The 24,799-nt window shown below is 53.1% G+C and overlaps 1 protein-coding gene across 4 annotated transcripts; it reads right to left on the reverse strand.

The window, feature by feature from the left end:
* Positions 1-618: 618 nt before the first annotated feature.
* On the reverse strand, positions 619-24,198 carry FOSL2 (FOS like 2, AP-1 transcription factor subunit). 4 transcript variants are annotated; one of them, XM_060026891.1, is made up of 5 exons: positions 23,292-24,198; positions 16,361-16,429; positions 12,935-13,186; positions 8,391-8,498; positions 619-5,934 (listed from the first exon to the last, which is right to left on the reverse strand). In XM_060026891.1, the coding sequence occupies exons 1-5, from the start codon at positions 23,391-23,393 to the stop codon at positions 5,413-5,415; spliced, it is 1,053 nt and encodes a 350-aa protein (XP_059882874.1). In that variant the 5' UTR covers positions 23,394-24,198; the 3' UTR covers positions 619-5,412. The 4 variants fall into 4 exon arrangements, with proteins under 4 accessions (XP_059882874.1, XP_059882876.1, XP_059882875.1 ...); XM_060026893.1 differs by lacking the exon at positions 23,292-24,198 and adding an exon at positions 19,022-19,802; XM_060026892.1 differs by lacking the exon at positions 16,361-16,429.
* Positions 24,199-24,799: the final 601 nt, after the last annotated feature.

Below are 24,799 nucleotides of genomic sequence, written 5' to 3' on the forward strand. Positions count from 1 at the left end.
TAGATGCTCCCCCATTTACCCCGGGGTTTCCTGGTCTGCAGGGCAATGGGATCTGGCTGACACTTCTCAGTGTTCCACACCCAACAAACCGGCTCTATTCAAAAAGGAAGTCCGGAGATGTGATCACCCCACTTATCTGCACACCTTGGTTGCTTCCAGAGGCCTTTCCTGCGCGTGACCTCACGTGACCACCTGGACCATCTGAGCGATACCTTAAATTGGTTTTTTGAAGATTCTTGAGTTTCCAGCAACCTTGTTGAAATATAATCCAAAGTACCCCCAGGAAGGGACAGCACTGTGAACCATTAGTGGTTTGCACTTGGCAGCCAGCTGAGAATCGGGCCCTGAGAAGTGGGAAACAGGACTGGGAGGGTTTGGAGAGGGTCAAGAAGAGAAAGAAGCAAGAGAGAGAGGCAGGGAAGGTCTAAGCCCCTCCCAGCAGCTCACCTCCCAGTTTTGCAGAAAGAGGTTCCCGGGGAGCCGTTCCTTGCTTCCCCACTCCCACCAGAGAGACCAACTCTGCCCACGGGGCCAAAGGTAGAAAAGTCTAGAAGAAAAAAGGAGACGTGACAGGAGAGATGGGAAGAAAACACAGAATAAACCAACCATCAGAGGCTCTTCAATCTTAATTCATTTTATTCTACAAAATGCTACTCAATTGAAAGTGGAGAAGCTAACCAAAAAAAAAAAAAAAAAAAAGGAAAAAAAGTTGTAATATGTTCTCTCTTCCATAGCAGCAAGCTTTTTCTAACAAGCTTTCTTTAGTGCAAATACTGTAGGCTTGTATTACAGTAAAGTAACAAAACAGAACAACAACAACAAAACACCACCAGAGATGCTTTAGAGCAGAGCTACTCCTCAATTTTCAAAAGTATACAAAGATTTCTGAGCTCACAGTCCTGCCTGGAGAGGCCTATTTAGCAGCCTTTCCAATGGGACCATTCCACCAATACTTAAAAAAAGAAAGAAAACAAGGTGTTCAGAAAGATAAATTCCCCATCAAGCTGTAGGAATCTTGTACAACTTTTTTTTGCCTCCAGGATCTTATAGCAGTCTTTACACCACATCATCGACATACCTCAAATACAGATGCACAAAGCTTGTGATTGTCTACTATATCCAAAATACTATATATACATCTCTCACTGCAGAAAAGACACCCTGATACCTATTCTTTATACAAAGGTGAAGATTTCCTTCCTCAATATCAAGTAACCACAAACTAAAAGAAATGGAATAAACTTTTAATCATACAGAGAAAATAATTTTTTGAGGAACAGGGCAGGTTCTCTTACAATGTAGACTTCTTGGTGACCCCTGTCCCTAGAGGAATGACAGTCCATCTTTCAAAACAGACCTTTTTTTATACAGTTTATACAGCACAAGTCACAAATCATTTTAGAAACAAAAGAAGTATCATTAGCCTAAATTTTTAAAAAAATTATAAAGAAGAAAGAGAGGGAGAGAGGAACTGAGCATTTTAATGCTATCTGTTTCTATTCAGGCTTGGTACAACACAAAGATGTAAACATTTAAAATAAATAATAAAATAAATGTCAATTTCTTCTCCCCCTCCCCTTCCCACGCCCCGCTCAAAATTTGACCCAGCTCCTCCTGAACATGTCAGCGTTAGAAAATTAAAACCCTTTTTGATGTATGACCGAAATACTAGAAGCATGAAAAGATGTCAAATAGGTAGTGGGGTGACTGGGTTTCCTTTTTAAAAGGTGCAGGAGGACATGGGCACACTTAGAAATGTACACACGAACACACACACACACACACACACACACATACACACACACACACGACCTGTCAATAAATAGTGAGATGCTGGCTTTTAAGATGAATGCCAAGAAGACTCAACAAGCAGAAAATAGCAAGACCCCTTTACTTAAGTTTTTAAAAGAAAGTTACACACACCACGTATCCTATTGGTCCACAAATTCTATAAAACTCAGGTCAACCATCTGAAGAGTGCAAAGGAGCACATCCCAGGGAAAACAAGTTTAGAGGTGGAAGGATATTGTAGGGGATGGGTCTTTGAGAACAAACCTCGGACTGAAGGCAATCTTGCCTCAGATCTTTGGAGAAAGACCTTGTCACCTCCAAGTGTTTTTGTTTATTCATTACTTGTGGGCTTTTAATAAGGGGAGTCCTCATGGCTCAGTCTCACCCTAAAGAAGGTATACATATATATATAAGTGCCTAACACATCGTCTGGCACATAGTAGGTGTTATTCTTTTCCTTCTTAAAGAGGCCACGTGGATGTCTCATCAGAGGAGGAAATCAACCTGAAAGTTACAAGATGAGACCGCAAGAAGCACTGGTGGTCCATCAGGGAAATGGGAGAAAAGTCCCAATGCCTGGAAGTTGAGCTCATCCTTAAAATGGAGCCACGTGGGAGCAGAGAGGAGACTCCTTTCCCCAAAGCCTGAGAAAGGGAACCAGTAGCCTCTGATGGTTCTTGGCGTTGAGATGCTTGTGTTATTGGGCACAGTGAAGACACCTGGCCTGTCTCACAGGCAGAACAATGACTTCTTTCTGGAAACGTCCTCAGTGAACTCTCTGCTTTGAGTTGGCTCTGGCAATCGCCTGAACTTCACCTGGGATCTCCTCTCTTTCCTGTGTCAGCAGCTGTCCCCATCCACCCAGCCAGGAAGAGGACTATTCCCAGAGAGGCCAGCCAGGTGGCCAAGGGGACGGTGTGTTTCACACCAGCCTGTCAAGGGGTGCCTGCCCTATGCCATCCCAGAGCTGCCTGCAGCCCAACTGGAGTCCACACCAGCTGCCTCACGGCTGGGGACACAGGGGGAGCACAGGGTTCCCTGCCCGAGCACAAAGGCCTCCCCGCTGCGGCTGCTCCCTGAGGGGGAAGAGGAGGAGGCAGGCCTGGGTCTGGTGTGAACTTGGAGAACAGCCAGGAGGAAGTGACTGAGGGTACACTAGTGCGTTAGGTGTGAACATTCCGCCTTCTCCGAATAACCTCTGGCTTTGGGGAAGCCAGACTACCTCCCAGAACAAAGCTAGAGGGTCCTGAATAGAAACACGGCTCCGGAGGCCTCAAGATCCTGAGAGGCGGCTGGGCTTTTGCTTTCTGCTGGTCCCAAAGCCAACGCAGCTTGAAATCAGAACGAAAGCCAGACACTGTCTCGGGCATGTCCAGCCCGGCCCCAAGTCACATACCGGGACCTGCCTTGGGATCAGGGCTGTGCAAAGTGGGGCACAAAGGGACTTTTAGAAATAAAACACCAGAAAGCAGCTTCGTTTAAGAAATATATATATATATATGCAAAAAGAAGCAAATAGCTCCCAATTGGCCACAAACACCACTTGAGATGATTAAGCCTTTCAGAGCTGAGCGCACCCCAGCTCTCTTTGCCCGTCTCCTGCTACTCCTTGCTGACTTCCGCGTCCTTGATTAATCTGAAGCCAGAGAAACCCAGTGGCCCAATCTTATTAGGAGCGCCCCGCCCAGAACCTCTGGGGAACTGGGAGGGCAGCGTCACAGCCAAGGAATGTGGGAAATAACATTTTTAAAGCATTTGGGGACAAAATACTTTCTCTTTTAATCTCCTCTCTCTTCATGCCCTATCTCTCCACACGTCACTCCCAGTCACAGCAGTCTGTGTATTTTAGGCATTCGGCTGTTCCATTCTGTGTGTCTAGTGCATGGCAAGTGGATAATGGACATTAAATGCCAGCCCGCGTGCCAGGCCTGGGTACGTGAAGGGAATAGGGAACAGGGAACCATGTCACTGCTCTCTTTCTCTCTCTCTCTCCCCGGAGTCCAACTTTGAGTTCTAACCCCCACTGGGTTGATTTAAATAATATCTATATAATTTTAAATTATCATCCAATGATCTCTAGAGCTGAATCACAATAGCGGGGTCTCGCTCAGAGCACTAGCCCAGCAGAAGCTCATTCTGGAAGATCAACCCTGGGGAGAAAAAGGCTGTGAGGGGTGGGAGGTGGGGACCACGCTGAGCTCTGCTGAGCTGTGCTCTTGGCGAGGCTGGAGGACCCCTTCCCTGCCCCCCACCCCATGGGAAGGGAGCAGCTAGCTTGCAGCGGGAAGCAACACATCTCATCTCTGATTTCAGCAGCCCCCAAGCATGGCATGTACGCTGCAAGCCACAGTGACAGCTCTGGGCCAGCTGCTCACAACTGGCTGATGGATCTGAGGAGCACGCTGGGGTGAGGGGCAGGGGAGTGTACAAGCAAAAGCACTAGCTCCATTAGGTAGCAGACGACCACAGGGGGTTGAACAGGCACCTGGGTGAGAGGTGAGAAGCGGGTGCTGGGGCTGCTGCGAGGCGAACCCCACTCCGACTGCCTCCCTCCTTCCTCCCCCTGCATTTCTGTCCACAGCAGAGGCGCTTTTGAGGCTTGGGGAGGGGCCAGGCCCACGCTCATTAAACCTCCGTGGGTGGCATCACCCTGAGAGGCAGGGTGGAGGAGGGCAGAGCCGGCAGGGACTTGGAGTGATTTGTGGCTCCTAGGGAGGGATGCCTCCCTGGTCCGGAGAGAAGGGTCCGGGGCAGAACGGCGAGGCAGTAATTACAGGAGACGTCCTGCTCAAGACACCCATGTGGATCGTTGGCACTATTCCTGGCCCGGTAATTAGGCATTTGGCAAACCCAATCTGCGCCCCGGCTGTCTCACTCACACCCTGTCTCTTGGCCAAGCCGCTCCTCCAAAAGCCGTCTCCGAGGATGGGGAGGAAGGGTCCTCCGAGCCTCCCAGCGATGGCGGCATCTCCTCGAGAGCTCAGGGAGCCCTGCTGGTGGTTCTGGAGATGGTGGTGGAGCGGGAGTGTCAGGGGAGGAAAGGTTCTGTATTGCACATTGAGTGTCCCCTTCTGGACAAGTCAGCCCCAGCAGAAGAGTCACCTGCTGCCCCATCTCCAGAAATGAAGAGCTTTAATATTCAGACCACCCAGATGAAATGTCATGGCAAATTTGATAAAAACCAAGAGGAAGTGAAATTGACACTGGGGGAAGGAAGGGGCAAATAGTGGGAAGGTGAAACCAAAAGGCACTGAGCATGCTTGGTGGGGCAGAGAAAGACACCATCACTCCAGAGACATGTCGTGACAAAGGGACGGGAACGGTCCACACCAGCTTCAGGCTCTTCAGAAGCCAGAGAGATGCCCGGGTCCGCCGAACCAAGTTGTCCAACGTTTTTCAAGAAACAGGATTTGCTTTGCAAGATGAACGAGGGAGGAGGTCCCGTGACTTCCAAGAGATTGTCCAAGTCCTCCAGTGCCTCACTTCCAAATCCCACCTGGGTCTCCCCAGAACCAGGGAGCTCTCTGGCAGGGTCCCCTTCTTACCCTCGTGGCCCTGGAGTGCTGAAAGGTGCTGGTCCCTGGGAAGGAGGCAGTGACGAGGACGCCCCTGGGAGCTGGGTTACAGAGCCAGCAGAGTCGGGGAGTTCAAGGAGTCTGACGACTGGTCCCCACTGCTACTGCTTCTGCGGTGAGCCTTGGAGCAGGACTCAGAGGGCGACGCAGGCGACTCCTGCTCCAGGACGCTGGGGTAGGTGAAGACGAGGTTCGAGGTGCCTGGGGTGATGGCAGGAGTGGAGGTCACCACTATGGGGGTGTGCAGGGGCTCCTCCCCATAGAAGCCCCCAGCGATGCTGATGGGCTTGATCACGGAGCGCTGGGCCTTGTCCAGCCCCGCCGATGAGGACGAGGGGCTGTCCTCTTCCAGGGGCTCCTGCTTCACCACCACGGCGCCTACCCCTCCGCTGCCCCCACTGCGCAGGGTCTGCAGCCCGGAGGCCGGGGGTGACCGGCGCTCCTCGGGGCTGATCTTGCACACGGGCCCGTGGGCCACCAGCATGAACTCCAGCTTCTCCTTCTCCTTCTGCAGCTCGGCGATCTCCTTCTGCAGGCCCGACTTCTCCTCCTCCAACTCCTCCGTCTCCTGCAGGGGAAGAGGGGTACGTGAGGGACGGCAGGGGCTGCGCTGGGGGGTTGTCAAATCCAGCTGAGAAAGGGAAAGCCAGCCACGTGCTCAGAGGACAGACCATGAAGGCAGCAAGCTCACAGCCCACCTGCACGTTTAAGGTTTCCTTTTGTTTCCAAAGCTCCAGACTGAGAGAAGAGGAAAGTCAGCTTGGAGGAAGGGTGAATTAACAATCGTAGCTGTCATGATCGAGCACTTACTTTGTGCCAGGCACTGTGTTAAGCATTTCACAGGCATTATCTCATTCAACCTAGCGGTTTCTTGAAGCAGGTATCAGCAACCTGCAGGTATCAGTTTGCAGATGAAACTGAGTTTCCAAGAGGTTTAATCATTTGCCCAATGCCACAGAGCAAGCAGGTAGGGTAGCCCAGATTTGACCCCAATGTAGCTGACTCCAGAGTCCACATGCTACTACGCTCTTCTGCCTTGGTGCCAGGACCGCCCCCCGGTACGCCTGAGGGGTGAGTAATAGTGAGATCCGGTGGGGGAAGGGGGCACAGCATGCAGCTCCACCCCTCTCTCCTCGTGCCTCCTCAGCCCCATCCCGCTTGCCGTGGACACATGGACACTGAATTCTAAGCTGCGTGGCAGTGCAGATTTCTGTCTGCGCACACAAGCCCAGGACAGTGCCCGGCTTATAGGAAGATCTCAATGCATCCCGTCTGGATCTTCACCGTCCCTCTTCCCTTTTTTGCTCTAAGTAGAAAGCATATGTTTCAGGACTCACAGAAGCCCGGGAGAACATTCAGTTCAGCCCCCGAGCTTTAACAGATGAGACCCCTGCCAGCCTGAGCGGGCACGTGAGGCTGGCATGGACCTCAGCCCTTCCTTTCACACAAAGCCAGAGAAGCAACAGATGCACATGCAGGGGGTCGTTATGGAATACGGAAAGGCACGTGTCACCAGCCTCTTCCCCACTTTTCCCGAACACAGATTCCTGTTTGAGAACGAGATGACATGGGCCAGAGCTTCGCTAAGCAGCCGAGTACAGCACATTCCGAAGTGAAAAAAAGTTTCCATCTGTCTCAAGGGTCTGACGAATGTCATGAGCTTATGAGAGGCTTCCTGTGGAGGATGTGGCTCAGGGCCTGGGTGGCTGGGTCGTAGGTGGGGAGGCGCGGGGGAGTTGGGTGTGAGGCTTCTAGGGAGGTGGGGGGAAAGCTGAGGGGCCTCAGGGGGGCAGGCTCTTCTGGGGCTGGTGGCAGAAGCACCTGGGGGAGACCCAGGGGGCATGGCTCCTTGCAAGGTCAGTGGTAGGGAGGGCTCTGCTGGGGGAGTCTCCCCGGGGAGTGCTGAGCACTCATGGATCCGCCTCGCGTGACATCGGAGCACCGCCACTCCTCCTCCCCGCCTCTAACGCCGCCACGGGGCACCACTACAGGCACCGCGCGATTCACGCCGTGCACGTTCAAGACCCACGAGCGAGGGCTCCAGGATGGACAAAGGGAAGCAGAAGTTGGTGAATGGTAACTGGGAGGATTAAATAAAGTAATAGGACGTGCAAGGCAATGATCTCCAAAGCACCATCCTGGCTGGTCGTTGCAAGGATTGCCGACGGAGTCTCCCTCATCTTCTCACTTTGAACACATTCCACCCAGGAGAGTCAGTCCTGGCTTTGGGCTTCACCCACACGGCATACGGCCCATCCTGGAGGACGGGGCTCTGGAGGGAGTTATGTGACGTTGGTCAGGTCAAGCTTTTGAGAGGGAGGGGTAGGGCCACGGGCCCCCAGGTGTGGGCAGTTAGGCAGCAGGGGAGAATGACTCACAAAGGCAGAAGGAGGTACCAAGGTGACAGCTTCAGGCTCAGGGCAGAGGCAGGGAACCCTCCCAGCCACGAAGGATGTGAGAAAACCCCAAGACAGTACAACTCAGCTGCACGTGACCCATCTCCATGAGACCTAGAGAGCGTCCCGACCCCTGCAGGGGTGAAGGAGCCCAGAGAGCAGTTCCCCACAATGCTCGCCCGCCCAAACTAGATGGCTGAAGCTAGGCCGGGCCACTCCTGCTGGTGGCAGTCACCCTGGGAAGAGGAGCCCCAGAGGAGGCAGGTCTGGGCTTGCCTTGGCTCCTGGGCTCGCCAATGCCAACACCCTCTGCCATCCCTCACCCAGGAGCCCCAGCAGGTCTCAGTGCAGGGATTGCACAGGTGCTGAATGAGAAAGGGTACCAGGCCCAAGAAGCCTGTCCAATTCTCTTTGGGCCCAGGCTGGTGCTAAAGGCCAGCTCCCTCTCCCCAGCCCTCTCCTTTAATCAGGGCAGTGCTGACCCATGTGCTAAAAGGAAGCAATGTTTCTGTCTGCACTGACTCACATGTCAGCCACTAGGGGCAAGGAGGAGGGGGAGGGCCAGGAGCCCTGGGGTCCCTGCTCTGGCCCGCCCAGAAGTGCGCCCGCCCCACGCAGAGCTCCTCACCGCCTGCAGCTTCTCTGTCAGCTCCCGGCGGCGGTTCCGGCACTTGGCCGCGGCCAGCTTGTTCCTCTCCCTCCGGATTCGACGCTTCTCCTCCTCTTCCGGGGACAGCTAGAGGCCAAGGTCAAGGATCACGGTTAGGCTCGGACAAATGGCTCACCACCTTTTCGGCTTTTAACTGCATTTGAAGTAGGGGAAGAAGCCCTTCTGGAACTGGGGAGGGGAGGGCCGAAGGCAAGAGGAGCGCGGCTCAGAGGCCCAGAACACGCGGCTCACTGCTGTGTGGACGCCTGGGAGGGCGCTTAGAGCTGAACCCCCCCGGAAGGTGATGTCGCGTGTTTGAAGGGAGAACAGGGTAGCCATGGGTCAGGGACTCACCAGCCCAAGCATGATGGCAGCACGTGTCAGGCCAGCCCCGATTCAGTGCCAAGGCCCGAGAGAACGGGCTGGGACTGCTTCCCGCAGAGTCCCCTCGTGCCAGGCCCGCCCCACCCACTTACGCAGCTTCCTCCACTCTCTGCCTAATTACTCCTCCCCATAACCCTGCCTGCTCTGCGAGCCTCATTATCTCCACGTGATTAAGTAGCTGGGCCCAGACTAAGAAGCACCCAGGGGGGCATGTTCTGTTGCCAGAGGGAGGGCCACCCCACTCCCAAGCCCCTCTGCCAGCCCTCGAGCGCTGGCTGCTCACACTTCAACCCCGAGGACTCACCCGTGAGCCTGGCACAGTGCCGGGCTGGACAGGACCAGCGAAAGGAGGAGGGGCCCTGAGGCAGGTTAAACCCTGCTGCCCACCACATCCACTCATTCAACCAACGAGCCCTTCTGCACGCCAGGCACAGTGTGAGGGCTTAGAGCTTTGTCAACAGACCAAGTGAACACAAATCCCCCCACAGCTCCTCACACTGAGGTTGGTTAGGGGCCCGCGGCTCAGGCCAGAGGACAAGAACTCTGCCCCCACCATCGGGGCTGACACTCTGCTTACACAGAGCCCTCCTTCCAGAGGAGGGCCACCAGCCCCTCGCAGAGGTGATGTGAGGAGATGGCTGGGGGCCAAGGCAGAAAGCAGTTCAAAAGGACAGACCACCCCTTCAGTCATCAGACTGACGGTACCCCTACAAAATGCCAAGTACAGTACTTGGGGCTTAGAAGATTCTGGGGGAATAAGACCTGAGTCCTACCCTCAAGGGATACATGGGGAAAGGGCCAAAGCCACTTTCGGAGGGGCTAAGAGAGAAGCCGCCCCACTGACGGATGCTGCCTGGACCACCAGCCATCCTGTGAGGGAGGGAGCCACTGCCCAGGCTGGGCCCAGGCCAGAGTCCCCAGGATGCTCCCTGCAGCCTTGAAGGTGTGTGGCTGTGACGTCCTGAACGGGACACAGCATCACTGCAGCAGCCCCCAGGTGGTGCACACTGACCTGAGCCCATCCAGCCAGTAGCATCTCTCTTAGTCCTCAGGCCCCTTCCAGAGACCCGGTCTTGGAGTCCATGCTGGAGTCCCGGCTCCACTTCCCTCCTTAGGCCCCTCCTCTGCCTAGGAACCCAAAGAGCCGTTGGCTCCACGGTCTCCCTTCTGAGAGGCGTCAAGCAGCTGGGAGCCAAACACAGGTGTGGCACTTCTGGGTGGACTTGGACAGATTACTGACCCTTCTGAGCCTCAGAGCCCCATTTGTAAAATGGGGTTAATAGGACCTGCCCTGCCTTCCACAACGTTTCTGCAATGATCAGATGAGATGCAGCGTGAGAGTCCTCTCTAAACCAGAAAGTGCTAGAAAGAAGAAGATGCAATTCAGAGGTCTCCTCTCTGATGCCTTTTCTGCACTCACTGAGCAGCAAATCAATTGGGGACCCAGAGTCCGCAGATTCAGGCACCCTGTTCTCTGTGGAGACCAGCTGAGGTCACAAGGCCACTTGGCCAAGGCCCTGAATACTTGCTACTCCTAACCCTGTCTCAGCCTGAGTCCAAGAGGGTAACCCTGCTGCAGTCATGGGTTCAGGGCTCAGCACTGAAAGGCTCCCAGGGTTCCCCTTGAGGCCCAGCTAGCCCCCCTCCTCCTTCACTGATGAGGGGCAGAAAAGATGGAGAGCTGGTCCTGGTCCACTTTGGCCTCCGTTCCCCCTTGGCTGCTTCTGGACAAATTCTGACCTCCCGATTGCCCTAGAAGCCTCGCCCCTATGTGGTGAGGCGTGGGGCAACTTGTGGGAGCTCTAGGCTTAGGAAGTGTTCAGGGGTGGTGACAACACGGTTACAACTTGAGTGTGTCAGCACCACCACATACCCATCCACAAGCCACACACACCCGCCCCTCCCCGCCACTGCTGGCCTCAGAGGGAGCCTCTGGGGCAGGTTACGGAGGAGGGCAGTGAGGCACCAGGCCAGCCCCTGGTAACAGGTTCCTCCCCCTGGGGGAGGCTGGGAAGGTGGAAGTGAGCCTCTGAGAAAAGACCCTCGGGCTAGGAACCCAAAGAGCCAAGGTTCTAGGATGCCGCCACCTAGGCTTCCTCCAAGCTGCCAGACGATTATCTGAACTCCTAACTGACATGGGATAAAACACTTCTGGCTCTCTCTCTCCCTCTCAAAAAAGGAAGGAAATTCTCCAAATTGTCTTAGGGCACGCCTAGGTGGTGCGGTAGGAAAACCACAGGGCTGAAGGTCAAAAGAGGTGGATTCCAGTCCTGGCTCTGCCACTAACTCACTGTGTGAGCCTGGACAAGGCCCTTCTTTCTGGGCCTCAGTTTCCTCATCTGTAAAATAGGTGCAGAGGGAAAATTATTGAATTTTCTATAATTATTGAAAATTATAGAAAAGCTGGTCTCCAAAGTCTCTTCCAGATATAAACTTCTAGATTTGGTGTGAGCCAGGTCCAGAAAAGGATGAAGAGTATTCAGCACATATTGCTTTGTTGTCCTGCTAACCCAAGAGTCCCTCCCAAGCCTGGCTCTTACTCAGGGGTCCCTTACATACAGGGAGAATCCAAATTGTCAGTGGCTACAAAGCTTAGCACCCTGGGCTCCCTGAAGGAGGCACATTTATAGAGGACCTTAGGATCACTGCTACTGCAATATTTATAACTACAGGTATGGAAAGCAGCAGTGAGGGGGATACTGGCCATTTGCCCCAGCAGCAGACAGCACCCGGGAGCTGTGTCTGTTACTGTCTATTACACACACCCCTCCAAGTTGCCCCTGCACAGGGCCCTGCCACTAATAGAACCAACCAACATGTAATGGATACAAGGCCCAGCTTTTTCCTCAGAGTAACGGGGCTCCTGTGAAAGCTTCCGGTTCCTCAGAGCAGTGACCCTTGTGATTCTAAGTGTCCTGGGGACTAGTGGCACTGGATCTGCAATTATCCACTGGGTACCACGTTTGAAAGGTCCTTGGATTGGAACAAGGAGTGGAGGTGGACAGTGGTTGAAATGGGGAGGGGTTCCAAAGCTGTAACTGAAGTAATTCTTCAAGCTAACATTTCATTTGAAAAAGGGATTCTACTGCCAAAGTATCTCCCTTCCCTGGACTTGTGGTGGCATGGTGCTGGAGAAGGAGCACCGCACAGGGGTCCAGGGGCCTGGTTCTAGGCCACGCTTCCCCACTCACTTGCCAAGTAGCCCCAGGTAGCTGTGTCCAGGCCTTGGCTGTGTCATCTGTGAAGGGGGACAGATGGGGCTCTTGGAAGGCTCATTCCCTCCTTTCTGGAATTATGCATGACTCTGATTTCTCTTTTGGGAAGCAGGGGGCCATCGCTGCCCTGGTAATCTGTTAATACAGACCATGGGCCTTTTGAGTGTTGGGTAGATGCTACCTAGAGAGCAGAGGCCCCACCCTTTGCTGGCGTCTCTCTCAGCCAGGTTGACTCCTGCTCAAAGCTGAGCCCCTTGAGGAAAAAAAAGGCTGATGATATCTGACCACCTCCCCCCCCAGCCCCGGGAGCTCAAGCAGCTGAGCAGACTCCAAAGACCCCAGCGTCCCTCCACTTCCGGAATGTGCATCCCAGGCACTTGAAACGGGGTCCTGCCTTGAGTTGGAGGCCTGAACCATGGAGGGAGAATGGAAGTAGTGTGGGCAGTGCTGGTCTAGAAGGGGCGGGGGCCTTTAGGACTGCTGGGTATCTACCAGATACTGGGAGACAGTTAAGGACTCCCCAGAAAGCTCCCAGCCAGGGTTCACTGGCTGCTTGTCCTGTGGCCCCTGTACCAAGTTATCAGAGAATGATACTGCTATAGGCAGGGCCTAAGTCCTGCCCATGTGCTGACGCCTCACCACTCACTATGTGCTTTCCCACCATGATCTCATTCGGCTGGAAGCAAGTCCTGGCCAGCAAGACCCTATCTCCATTTTGCAGCTGAGGAAACTAAGACACAGATTCTAAGGGACACAGGCGAAATGCCTGACTCTCAGGTCTCTAGCTCTGCCTCCACTGGTCCTGAGCTCCTTCATCTCCCCAGCGCTCCCGGAACATCGACCCTGCTCCCTGCCAGTCTTCAGAGAAACACTGCGTTATAAGGCCTGGAAAGCCACGAATGCGGCTCCTGATAGGAACTGTACCTGTTCATCTCTCCTCCTGCGCCCCACAGTGGTGCCAATGGTCTTGATCACGCCGGGTCTTGGGAGGGCCATGTGCCCGGGGACAGAGGCCAGGCCCGGCAGGGGGCTATAGGGGTGCGAACGGGGGTACGGGTTGGACATGGAGGTGATCACCGTGGGCTGCACCATCCACTGCAGGTCCTGGCTGGTCGTGATGGCGTTGATGGTGGGGATGAAGGCGCTGCCTGAGCCAGGCATATCTACCCGGAATTTCTGAAATGAGGAGAAAAGTAGGATTGAGCCAATAAATACTGCAGAACAGGACAAGCAGAGCCAGGAGGCCAAAACTGGCAGAAAGTAAAGTCAGAGCCTGGGAAGCCAAGGTCAAGACACTGGGTGGACTTCCTGCACATCCAAGAACCAAGGGGATCTTAACTATTCCTGGGACCCCCATGTCAGATCTGCTCCCTGACTGAGGTCCTGGAAACTCCATCCCCAACTGGCTCAGCGAGGATGTGGTCATATCTCCAGTGGCTTCTAGGATAGATGTGGTCCCTAGCAGCTCACACTCAGCAGGTCCTCTCTGAAGCCCTCCAGGCCAGCTAGGCCCCCATCTGCAAGAGAGCAGGCCTTCCACCCGGGGCCTCCTGAACTTCTGGGTCACTTGCCATTATTCCCGAGGGTACCAGCTTAGGATCCCTTGAGGAGATTTGCCGACCATCTGCTTTGCAGCAACGAGGATCACCAGGAAGGTTGTTATGTCTGCTTTCGTTACTTTCCAAACAGGTTCATGATGGGGTTGTGGCCCCATCAGGGTGAGACCAGGTCCATGAACAGATATCCTCTGACCCATGAGACTGAAAGTGGTAGCGTCTGCTGCCAGACTTCCCCTTGCTGTCCTTGTCCTCCTTGACCTTCACCCCCATCTTGCTTGGGGCAGACACACTGTGTCTCTCTTTATCTATCTACGTATCTATCTATCTGTGCTCACAGGCGTGTCTGTGTGAAACTTTGCTGCTAGCTCTGAGTTTTCTCCCTGTCACTTAATTTATGCCCAGACCACGTTGCAGAGCTCTGTGGAACATGCTGCAGGAAGCATTCTATTTAAAATATAAGATGATGACAGAGTACAAAAGCTAAAATGGGCCATGCTCCTCAGCAGCTGGGCTTGACCTTCCTTCAGGGCAGCTACTAGAAAGCGAGAAGGAGGGAGAAGGGAAAGATCCCCTACTTCCAGATTTTCGGGAGAAAGCTCCCCTCCTGAAACCCTCAGCCTCGGATAATTCGTTTCCACAAAAAGGTTCTGCACATCCTTTCTTCCCTAACTTGGTGGATGAAATATTGACAACAATAATAACTAGCACTTACTGAGCACTTATTAAATGACAGGCACCATGGTAGTGTTTAACCTAGATTGTCCCATTAATTTTCCCTCTGAGGTAAGAACTACCATTATCTCCATTTTAGAGGCAGAAATTCAGGCTTAGAGAGATTAAGTAACTTATCCAAGGCCACGTTCTAATAAGCAGTGGGGTCAGGATTCAAACCCAGTTCAGCCTGACAAAGAGGCTAGGTCTCTCAAATACAGTGCAACACAAGCTTCTGTAGCATTGTTTTTTCCTGCCTCAAAATCCAGCCCCAAGTGCTGGTATCCATCCCCACTGCCCTCGGACAGAGCATCAGGGTCATCCCCACCAAGGGTCCCTATAGACCTTCCCTCACCCAGGACTCCCCACAGGTCTGGTTGACCCCAGATGAAATCCCACTGCCATTAGCATGGATGCTATAGCATCTCCCCTATATTGGCCCAATCAGACCAACCAGGATTAGAAGTGTCAGCAGCAACGGCAGCTGCTACCACCATGGGCTTTGCCCCTGGTGACGACAGCCGGGTTGCTTTGTGTAAATACTTCACTGCAGCTGAGGGAGCTGTGGACCCTTCGCTGTGGACCCTTCCTTTCTCACTCCCCTGCCAGCTGCCTGACCCTAGTCTGGGTAGTGGAATGTGCCTGTCTCACCTCCCAGACTTCCCTGGGGCCCCAGGTCAGGGGCATTCAGTGAAGAGAGTGACCCAGTGCAATGAATTCTGGGATTCTGTGAAGTCACCAGTGCAATGGATTCTGGGAGTCTGTGAGGAGAGCTGCCCAGTGCAATGGATTCTGGGATTCTATGAAGTTACCAGTGCAATGGATTCTGGGAGTCCATGAGGAGAGCTGCCCAGTGCAGTGGATTCTGGGATTCTGTGAAGTTACCAGCGCAGTGGATTCTGGGAGTCCGTGAGGAGAACTGCCCAGTGCAGTGGATTCTGGGATTCTGTGAAGCTACCAGCGCAATGGATTCTGGGAGTCCGTGAGGAGAGCTGCCCAGTGCAATGAATGGATTCTGAGTCACCTCCCAAGGCAAAGACAACTGGACTTTTTATCCGGAGCTCACTGAAAAGTAATAGGTGTATCTGGGTATGTGTGTGTGAAGGAGGGCAGGATGCAGTGAACACGGAAGGATACAAGTGGGAAATGATCTTCAAGGAGGAAAAACAGACAACCAGGGCTGGCTGTGAGGAGGCAGGGCAGTGAGAACACGTGAGCGGCTGAGTTTGTGCAGAAGCACTAAAACCCAGGCAGCTATGTTTCTCCTGGGCTGCTGGATTGGGAGGGAGAATGGGGAGTAGTCTGAGTCAGGAGGCCTGGATCTGAGGCCCTGGTGGATCACTGAGGACCCGGTTTCCCTGTCTGGAAAGGGGAGTAGTAACACCAAACTCACTGCACTATCATGAGGATTAAATAAGAAGCTGCTTGTAGTCACGGGCTCTAACAGTACACCAGCGGCTCTCAACCCCGGCTGCACGTTAGAATATTCGAGGAGCTTTTTAAGAACACCAATGCCGCAGCCAGCCTCACCATTACAGGTCTAAATGCATTGCTTTGGGGTGGGGTTCTGATAAGGTGCTTTAAAAAAATGACTGAGGAGGTTCTAATGTGCAGCCAGGGTTGAGAAACGCTGCTCCAAAGAAGCGAAAGGTGGCGTCATCGTCATCACGACCACCGTCGCCACCATCACCATCCTCAACATGCATCGTCCCTGGAAGTGTCTGTGCACTTACAGTGCAAAAGGGGTGGCCCCAGGGAGAATGCCAGCTTCTCATTCCTGGGAAGCACCCAACATTTTTATTGTTTCTCTTCCCAAGTCCGGTCCTGGGTTTGAAAGACACCCGAGGCATCCAGCAGGATGGTTTAATGTGACCTTCCACTTCTGTGGGGGAACTGTCAGCTTTCCTTTCAGGAAAGCACCCAAGAAATTCATTCCTCCTTCCAAAAAAACAAACAAAAGGGCTCCCATTTCAGGCTGGGAGAGGGAAGCCAAAAAGCTGAAGCAAAGCTGAGAGACTAAGATCCCTTAGGACTCAGTGGCTGACTCCCAGCCCCTCTCGGGGCCCTCCGGTCCACTCACTCTGTGATGGCAGGTCCACGGAAGGCCGTGCCCAGCCATCAGCCAGACTCCTTGCAGCAATGGCTTGGTCTAGACAAAACAAGACAGCAATAAAAACAAGGCAGTAGGTAATGACTGCCTCTGAATTCATGTACAACTTGTTTCAGAGGGAGGTAAAGCCATCTGGAGAACACACTGGCTCTAAACTGCAAGGAAAACACGTCCTAGCCCCTGAGGGGACGGGGGCTGTGATAAAGAAGGCTTTTGTCTGCAGGTGGAGGCTCTCTGAGACACACACAAGTTTAAGTGAGATCTGACAGATGTGTCTTGTCTCAACTCCAAAGGTATTTTTCAGAAAGCGACACTGGGGTTGGAGAGGAGAGGAGGGCCTAGGAGTCTGTGAAGCCAGAAGTTAGCCTGGCATTCTTCTCTGACAACAGACCCAAGAATTAGTCAAATGTCATGCTGGGGAGAAATCACAGCTCTCTACGAACGGGTTAACACTGGACAGAAACCAAGATGGAGTCTCCCAGCTGCGGGCATTAGGGTGGTTTGATCCCTGATGCAGCACCAGGTGTGTGCTGGGAGTGGGGGGCTACAGGAGGGAACCCAGGACCCTCACTTGACTCCCCTGGGGCTCTCCAGCCCCCCGGAAGCTCCTCCTATAGGGACCGAATCGAAGATGCTGGATGGCTGTGTGGTATTCCAGCCTGGCAGAGCCTCCAAATGCTTCCTTTCACTGTGTCATCCTGTTGACTTCTGGGTGGGCGAGAATGCCTATAAAAGGACAAACTGCCCCCCACCCCCACCGACCTCCTAGAGCATCTTGGCAAACTTCTGCTGTCAAAGGCCAGATAGTAAATATTTTAGACTCTGGGGGCCATGAGGTCTCTGTTGCAGCTACTCAGCTCGGCCACACTAGCGTGAGTGCAGCCACAGACGAGATGTAAACTAACAGGCGTGCCTGTGCTCTCTTAAGCCCTATTTACAAAACTACTCGGGCCAGAGTTTGGCAGCCTCTGTCCTAGAGGATCATTCTCATCTCTCATGCTCAGGTTCGTGGAAAAAGAATAAAGAGAGGAAGTGAGAAAGCAAAAAATCACAACTATTCTTCTAACCCAGGGAGTGAAGGGATGGACTCTCACTAGACAGGTTGAATCTCCAGAACCTGAAGCCCAAGTTTGAGCCCTTACAAGCCTTGCTGCAGGTCTTTGGGCAGCAGAACCTCCTTATCCTGAAGCACCCTGAATTTAAGGGAGCTGCGGGGCCGCTCAGCAAGTACGTGTGTCCTCCCACTGCCTATGAGAAAGACAGCTCAGAACACAGGGCCCCTAGGGCCACCCAACTTCATCAGGTCAGACAGGTCCCTGTAGCCCAGCAGTTGCTAAGTTGGGAAAATGACCTTTCTGAACTCTGCAGGGCCTTGGATTCAGAAATAAGGGTCACAACCACGGCCTTCTGCAGAAAGGTCCAGGAAGTAGGGTTTGGGTTCCTATTTTCTGCAGACGTGGATGGGGCAGGGCTTATCCCAGAAACTCCTGGGCTGGGCAGAAATGGCATTTGAGATGGAAGTCAGAGTTGGTGTGTTGGGCCCATCACCTCAGCCAGGTATTTCTCCATCAGATTGATTCTTGACTGGGCCACAAAGCACTCGAGCCATGAACCCCATGAATACCTGTGACCTGCCTCAGCAGGCAGAAATGATTATGCATATCTGGGAAGAGACTGGGTTCTTTCTCTTAAGAACCCCTTTTTTTAGTTTTCCAGCACAGGAAAAGGAAAATTCCAACATCCCAGGAGACTGGCTTGGGGAAGAGGAGAAGGCAGGGCAAATGCTGCTTCAAATGCCCCAGAATAACCCTGCTGAGGTCCAGTTTGACTCAAATGCTCTGTATTTTTACCTAACGTGGGGTGTTCTCCAAAGCCTTCTATATGGAATTCAACCAATTTTCACAGATTCTGCAGTGGACATCACTTTGACCTCTGACCTTTCGTTCCTCTCTGAGGAAAGCCACTTAGCTCACCATGGAAATGGTCCTAATAACTCGTGATTTCCCCAAATTTTACAAACACTATCTCAGGTGACCTGCCTCCTGTCAGGTTCACTTGAAAGAATCATGCTATCTTTCTTCACCTAACTGCCAGGGTGAAGCACAGCAAAGAAGAAAAGAAAAAAGCAAGGAAAATAAGGCGATCAACACAGAGTTTCCACCAGGTTCCCCAGTGTCTTTCCTCCCAGGGCCCTTCTGGACAGAAATTCCACTCCAAAGCATGAGAGGACTCTCTCCACCATTCTGTGGATCCCTTTTGTACCTCCACCAATCCTGGGACAGCTCTGCACTCCACGGGAAGGGGATGCCATCTCATCTTCTCTACAACCACAGCAGGTGAGCGTGGCCAAGTCACTGCCACGTGACAGGGTGCGAGACAGCAGCGGGCAAGAGGAGTCTTACACCTTCCCTCTCCAGCCCAGTGAGTCCAAGAGGGACAGAGTTACCGAATGGAGTTTGGAACAGATATATTTGCCTCAATCAGGGCAGCTGCCGTCATTTTGAAATGCTGTGGCCATCAAAAGATACCACATACAACACAGATGAGACACATCCATAAAACACGAACTCTTTTTCTTTCTTTCAACAAACAGACCAGAAAGTTAGCCTCCCGAATTCTCAAAATCAGTACCTTTGCTCCTGTATAACAGAGTGGGGAAATCTAAGGTAGAGGTGGCAAAGGTGCCTGCTTTTGATGTGCCTTGTCTTGGTGACTGCTGTCCCAGGAAGACTCCGGAGATGAAGACCAACAGGATTCGGGGTCACACCCTGCTTTGGACCCAGACAGATCACCCAGACCTCATACATCACACTTGGTTCTTTATATGTCAGATCTTTTGATAACTTCCAAATATCAAATTCACCCTCAAAAGACAAAGATATGTTAGGAGGGAGGGTTTTCAAAAGAATTTGCTGAAGGCAGTCCCAAAGAGGGATGTTGTAAAACCTTTCTCAATCTAATAGCCACAGCATTCAAATAAGTATTTAGTCTTCTCAAGGAACAACAATGAAGGGGACAACAGTGATTTGGATGCGTAAGTTCGGGTGTGTTTGTAATAAGACAGAAAAGAAAAAAACAGAGCCTCCTAACTTTACACTCACCTTGCATAATGAGGCAGGCAGAAATAAAGTAATGGAAATGCACTCAGGAGTTTGGATAGGAAAATTCAACTGCCACTCAGACAATACGTGACTGCGGTTTCACCCCATTCACTTTGATGAAACAGTGACACTGACTTCCACCATCAAGAATCAGCGGAACAGACAAATTCCTGGGATAACATTTCGTTTGATCCTAATCTACAACATCTGTGAGATCAAGGCAAAAAAAAAAAAGGCACCAGACCCTTAATATACACCTCCCACCTTCCCACCAATTCTGAAGACCACCTCCCCAAATAAAATTCCCAATGTCCTAATACAAACAATATCAAGAAAACAAGCCTTGGGAATTTGAAGACATTGTGCTGACAGATGTCAAAATAGGGAAAGGAAAAAAGCACTCCCTTTTCAGCTACGTTGAAAAGAAACTGCATTTCAAAGTCAAGCAGCTCCTAGTTATCGACTGTTAAATATACGGCATTTATTTGTCCTGGATTAAAAAGAAAAAAATCCTAAGAATTCCGAAAACTCACCAGGTTAACACTGTCTGGGGCTGGAAAAATACATTCCCCAGATAGTTCTTCTAAGAACGTCCCGTAGGGGGCACTAGAGAGGTATGATTGGGGCTGACTTGGGAATCACAGTCATTTCTGGTAAAAGTTCTTTGATGTGAGGAATGTCCCAGCCTGGGTACAGTTGGCAAAAGTTCACTCTGGGGAATTTTGTGTGTGTGTGTGTGTGTGTGTGTGTGTGTGTGTGTGTGTGTGTGTGTGTGTGTGTGTGTGTGTGTGTGTGTGTGTGTGTGTGTGTGTGTGTGTGTGTGTGTGTGTGTGTGTGTGTGTGTGTGTCTTGGAAAAGGATGGTTGCCAAAGAAGAGAGCTAGTCTGGTATTCCTTGAACTGTCCCCCTTGATTTATTTTCACAAGTTATCTGAGGAACAGACAAATGGCAGCCTTGGAAAAGTTCTGGGTCTTGTTTTTGTTTTGTTTTTCATTAAAAGGGGGCCCAGCTGATGAAAACAAGTTATGAAATGACCTATGTTTGTGTAACTGGCTGAATTGCGTAATGCTCAAGGCCTGAAACGGTTTAAGAGTCGTGCAGCCAGGCAGGGCATATATCTGGTAGGTGTTTTCCTAGGAAAGTTAGGAGAGAGAAAGAAAACAACAACAACAATAAAAAGAAAAAGCCAGGAGGGGGAGGTGTGTGCAACTATTAGTGACAAATCAAATCACCAATGACCAGCCTCTGAGATTAAAACTATAACTGGAACAGGAAATATTTTCCATGCTTCAAGTTCCTGCCATATACAAGAACAGAGGTTTCAACAGAGTTATCTGCCCCCCACCACCTTCCCCAAGTCACTGAAACTCATGGCCATGTGTTAAGATCAAGCTTTATGAAGTGAGAGAGGAGAGGAATGTTCTAGGTTGAGTAAACAGCAACAAACTTCTCAGGAATATCAGACCCCACAAACAAAGAGAGCAGAGAAAAATAATATTCACTTGCCCAGGGTGAAACCAGAGAATGCTCTTACACTGATTGGTCCGCTGAGATGCCACAAAAGGAAGAAGGACCATCACTAACTGTCAGGAAAGTCTCCCCGTAAAGGAAGCTGAGAGAAATAAAGTGACTACAGGTTTTATCTGGTATGCAATAAAGTTACCTCGAGCCAGAGCGGGGTCACAGACTTGGGAAGTAACAAAAGCGTCTCGCGTCAGTCCTTAAGACCACAGAACAGCTCTGCTCAAAGTCACAGAGATGAGAGAAAAAAACCCTGCCTCCCTCCCCCACCCCCTCCCTCAGGGGTGGATAGGCTGAGAAACTTGTCCAAAGCTACAATACCTTGCCAATCCCTCTGGTTTGAAAGGCGCCTCACTCAAGCTGCTGGGCCGAATGGGCAGGCGTATATGCAAGAACCCCGTGCACCAGTTATTACTAATTGCAAAATCCTCATGTGTTACAGCATGCTAGGAATTAGCCAACAGCTGCTTTTTGCTTCGGTAATGAGGCCCCATTACACTCTGCTGGACTGAGTTCTTTTCCTTCTTCCTAGCACTGGTTTCCTGTCTGATTTTCTTCCAAAACAGGGAATTGCCTCCGCTCACATCCTGGGCTCAAAGCCCTAGTGACACAGATTATTCAGTTGGGGCACTGATGTCCGGTCTGACTTCCCATCTAGGCCCCAGGGTCTGAGAAAAGCCAGGAGGCGAGGTTGTAACATTTCAGTGATGAGTGCCACAGAAACGGCAGCCAAAGGAGCAGATGAGAAATCAAAAGATCCCTTCCTGGTTCGGAGAGGCAGAGAGGGACTTTTTGGGGGCTGTTGAACCGGAGAATGAGGGAATGGGTTATAAATGACTCTGACCCATTGCCTAACGATAGCTGGATTCAACACAAACCACCAATGGGGCTGCAAAGCAAACAAAATCAAACACTTTGGAACAAAATTGGAAACTCATCACCTTGGTACCCGTCATTAGGGGTGCACTGGCTGCACCCTCAGTGCACAGACTAGGCTCTCTACAGTGGTGCTTATGGGGACACCAGGGCAGGAAGAGGGAAGACACAGAAAAGCCGTTTTGAGGACTCACCAGGTACGGGGAGCCACTCTGGAATAAGATACCCCTCCTCAGTTACCAAAGAGCACCGTGTCTCCATTTTATTCTCCATCAGGGTCCCTCCTCCCTGGAAGCCCACCCCAACCCCTTCTGGTTGGCTGGCGGATAGAGGCCAAGGCCACTGCCTTACCAGAGCAACTCTTGCTGCAGCCAGTTTGGCTACAGACTCTGCAGATCCTGACTGAGGCGGGTTTCAGGTTCTAGCGGCCTTGTTTGTTAAGCCAGCTCCCTCACAAGCCTCGGGGTGGGGGGGTGGCTGCTGCCGAGGACAGGCACCCCACCAGCACCACCAACCCAGCAGCACCCTCCTGGTATTTATTTATTCTGGTATTTATAGACAGATCGCACGCACAATCCCTCCAGTGCAAACCAGTCCGCCTGCTTTAGAAACAAGTTGTTTTTCGGCTTCCAGAACCACTCAGGAGCCCAAGCGAGGTCTCTCCACCCTCCCCGCCCCCCTTCTCTCTGCAGGCGTCCTTGCCCCAAGGTACTCCCAGACCCACAAGGCGCCCCTTCTGGTGGCAGTGCAGACTCCTTCTCCGACCCTAACAGGAGATGGATGGGCGCCGGGCACCTAGGCGCAGCCGAGCCAATCAAGGCTGACCTCCTCCTTCCTTCCTGACCTTCGCACCTGATTCCCAGAGCGCCAACCCGCACCCACTCCGGATTACTTGAAGGAGCCCAACCATGTTTCCGAGTCCCCAACATTTTTCAGAAATTAAGACCGATGGGGGCCGGGAAAGAGAAGGAGAGGGATTTTCTCAAGAATAAGGTCCCGAGATGTAGGGAGGGGCCCGTGGGTGCAAAGATTTTTTTTTTTTGTCCACCACGGAAAGAGAGGAGAATGGAGGTGGATTCCTGGAAGAGGAGGTACAGGCTCCTGGGAAAGGGACCTGCAATTCCAGGAGCTGGTCTGGATAAGATGTAGTGTGAAGGATAGGGTTTGCTGGCTGCTCCAGCCCGCTCGCCGCTCCAGTTTAAAAAAAAAAGTGTTGGCGTTGGGTAGAGGGGATGAAAGGAGGTGTGGGCAGGACAAGACGAAAATCCAGAACTTACAATGGTGGCCCGTAGGAATTTTCTCGCCAAACCAAGAAACGGAAAAGAAAGCAAGAGAGGCAGTGGCGGCGAGAGGAAGGCGGGTATCCGCCCGCGCCGCCAGGTGCACCCGGGCCCCGCACCTACCTGCTGGCCGCCGCCGCCACTGGAGTAGGACTCGGCGTGCGCAGGAGAGCCGCTGCTGCCCCGGGATGAGGTATCAAAGTTCCCGGGATAATCTTGGTACATGATCCGCGGTGGGGGCCCGAGAGGAAACAGGGTGTTTTTCTTCCCCCGCCCTCGCCGAGGCCGCGCACCGGCTGCTGAACGCTGGCTCCCTGCGGGCCGCGCCTCGGGCTCTAGTCTTCGCTCCCGGGCTTCTGCCCCTCGGCGGCGACACCCCGGGAACAGTGCCCCCCGAGCGCCGAGCGCTGCACTTCTTTCCTGCTCTACGAGCGCTGCGGGTCCGGCTGTCCACCCGGTCCCGGCTGTCCACCCGGTCCCTCCCACTAAAAAGTCCGCGCGTCCCTCTGTCCCTCCCCTGCGCGCGCCCTCCTGCCCCCGCGCGCAACCGGAGCTCAGCCCGGACCGCCGGCTCAATCAAAAATTGGAAAGTAAAAAAGAATAGGAGCCCGGCGAGTCAAGCCTGCCAGGTCTGGGGACCCCCGATTTCAGGCAGGGCAAAAAAAGGCGAAAAGAAAGGCTGCCCGCTTGGAGAAACTTCTATTTCCTCCTTTTAGAAAAGGAGCTGAGAATAAACTTCCTGTGGCCGACTCGCCGCCGGAGTTTCGAGCGGTTCGGACACTTGACTAGAAGAAGGCAGCCTGCGCTCGGCCCGCGGCCGGTGGGGTTCCAGTTGAGCCGGCGCGGAGAGGGACGCGGCTCCGCTCCCCGTGCCACAGCTGCGGCGCCCGGACCTGCACCCCTTCCCCGGCGCCCGCTCCCGGACGGGCCCGTGTCGCCCGTCCGCGCCTCTCTCACTCCCTCTCTCTGTCCCCGCCGAACGCCGTTCGCTTGCTCGCTGGTTTGCTCGGAGCCCCAGCGCTCTGCCCGAGATGAGTCACTACAATGGCACGAGTTCAACTCCACACTCTTTATTCTCCAGCCCCTGTACCTCACGTCAACCCCAGACTCCACCTTGCAGGGAGGAGCGCGCGGGGAGGCGGAGGGAGAAGGCCGAGGAGGAGGAGGAGGAGGAGGAAGAGGCGCGGGAGGAGGCGGGCGCAGCGCCACCCTCCCTGCCCCGGCTCCCGGCCGCGCTGACGCCAGCCGCACACCCAGCGCTAGGAAGGAAGGGGGTGGCGGGTGTGGGAGCGGACCGCTGGCGCGGTTTGGGGGAGCCGAGGCTCCTGGCCCTTCCCCCCACAGCCCACCCCCGGCCCCGCGCCCTTGGTCTGCTCCATTGGCGCATGTTGCCAAAGATGGTCATTTGCGTTAGAGGACGCGAGTGCGGGTTCCCTTGCTTTCGGGTGACGTGGAGGGAGAGGGATTCCCTCGCCGGCTCCCTAGCACGCCACGGCCTCCCCCCCTTCCACCACCCTGGGAAGGGGCGCGGGGCGGGGCCCCCGAGAGCGGCCGCAGGGGCCTCGGCGCCGGGTTTTAGAAAATAATCACAGTCCCGAAGAGCGAGACGGGCGGTTCGGTGCGGCGCCACC

This window comes from Delphinus delphis, chromosome 12 (assembly GCF_949987515.2).
Source record: "Delphinus delphis chromosome 12, mDelDel1.2, whole genome shotgun sequence".
NCBI lineage: Eukaryota > Metazoa > Chordata > Mammalia > Artiodactyla > Delphinidae > Delphinus > Delphinus delphis.

Bases quoted from the DNA above. Each gene is read 5' to 3' on its own strand.
- FOSL2 (XM_060026891.1), bottom strand. From the start codon at position 23,393: ATGTACCAAGATTATCCCGGGAACTTTGATACCTCATCCCGGGGCAGC. The intron at 8,499-12,934 runs GTACAGTTCCTA...CTTGGCCTCTAG, and splicing joins GCAGGAGGAGAGATGAACAG to CTGTCCCCGGAAGAGGAGGA. The intron at 5,935-8,390 runs GTGAGGAGCTCT...CTTCCCCTGCAG, and splicing joins TGACAGAGAAGCTGCAGGCG to GAGACGGAGGAGTTGGAGGA.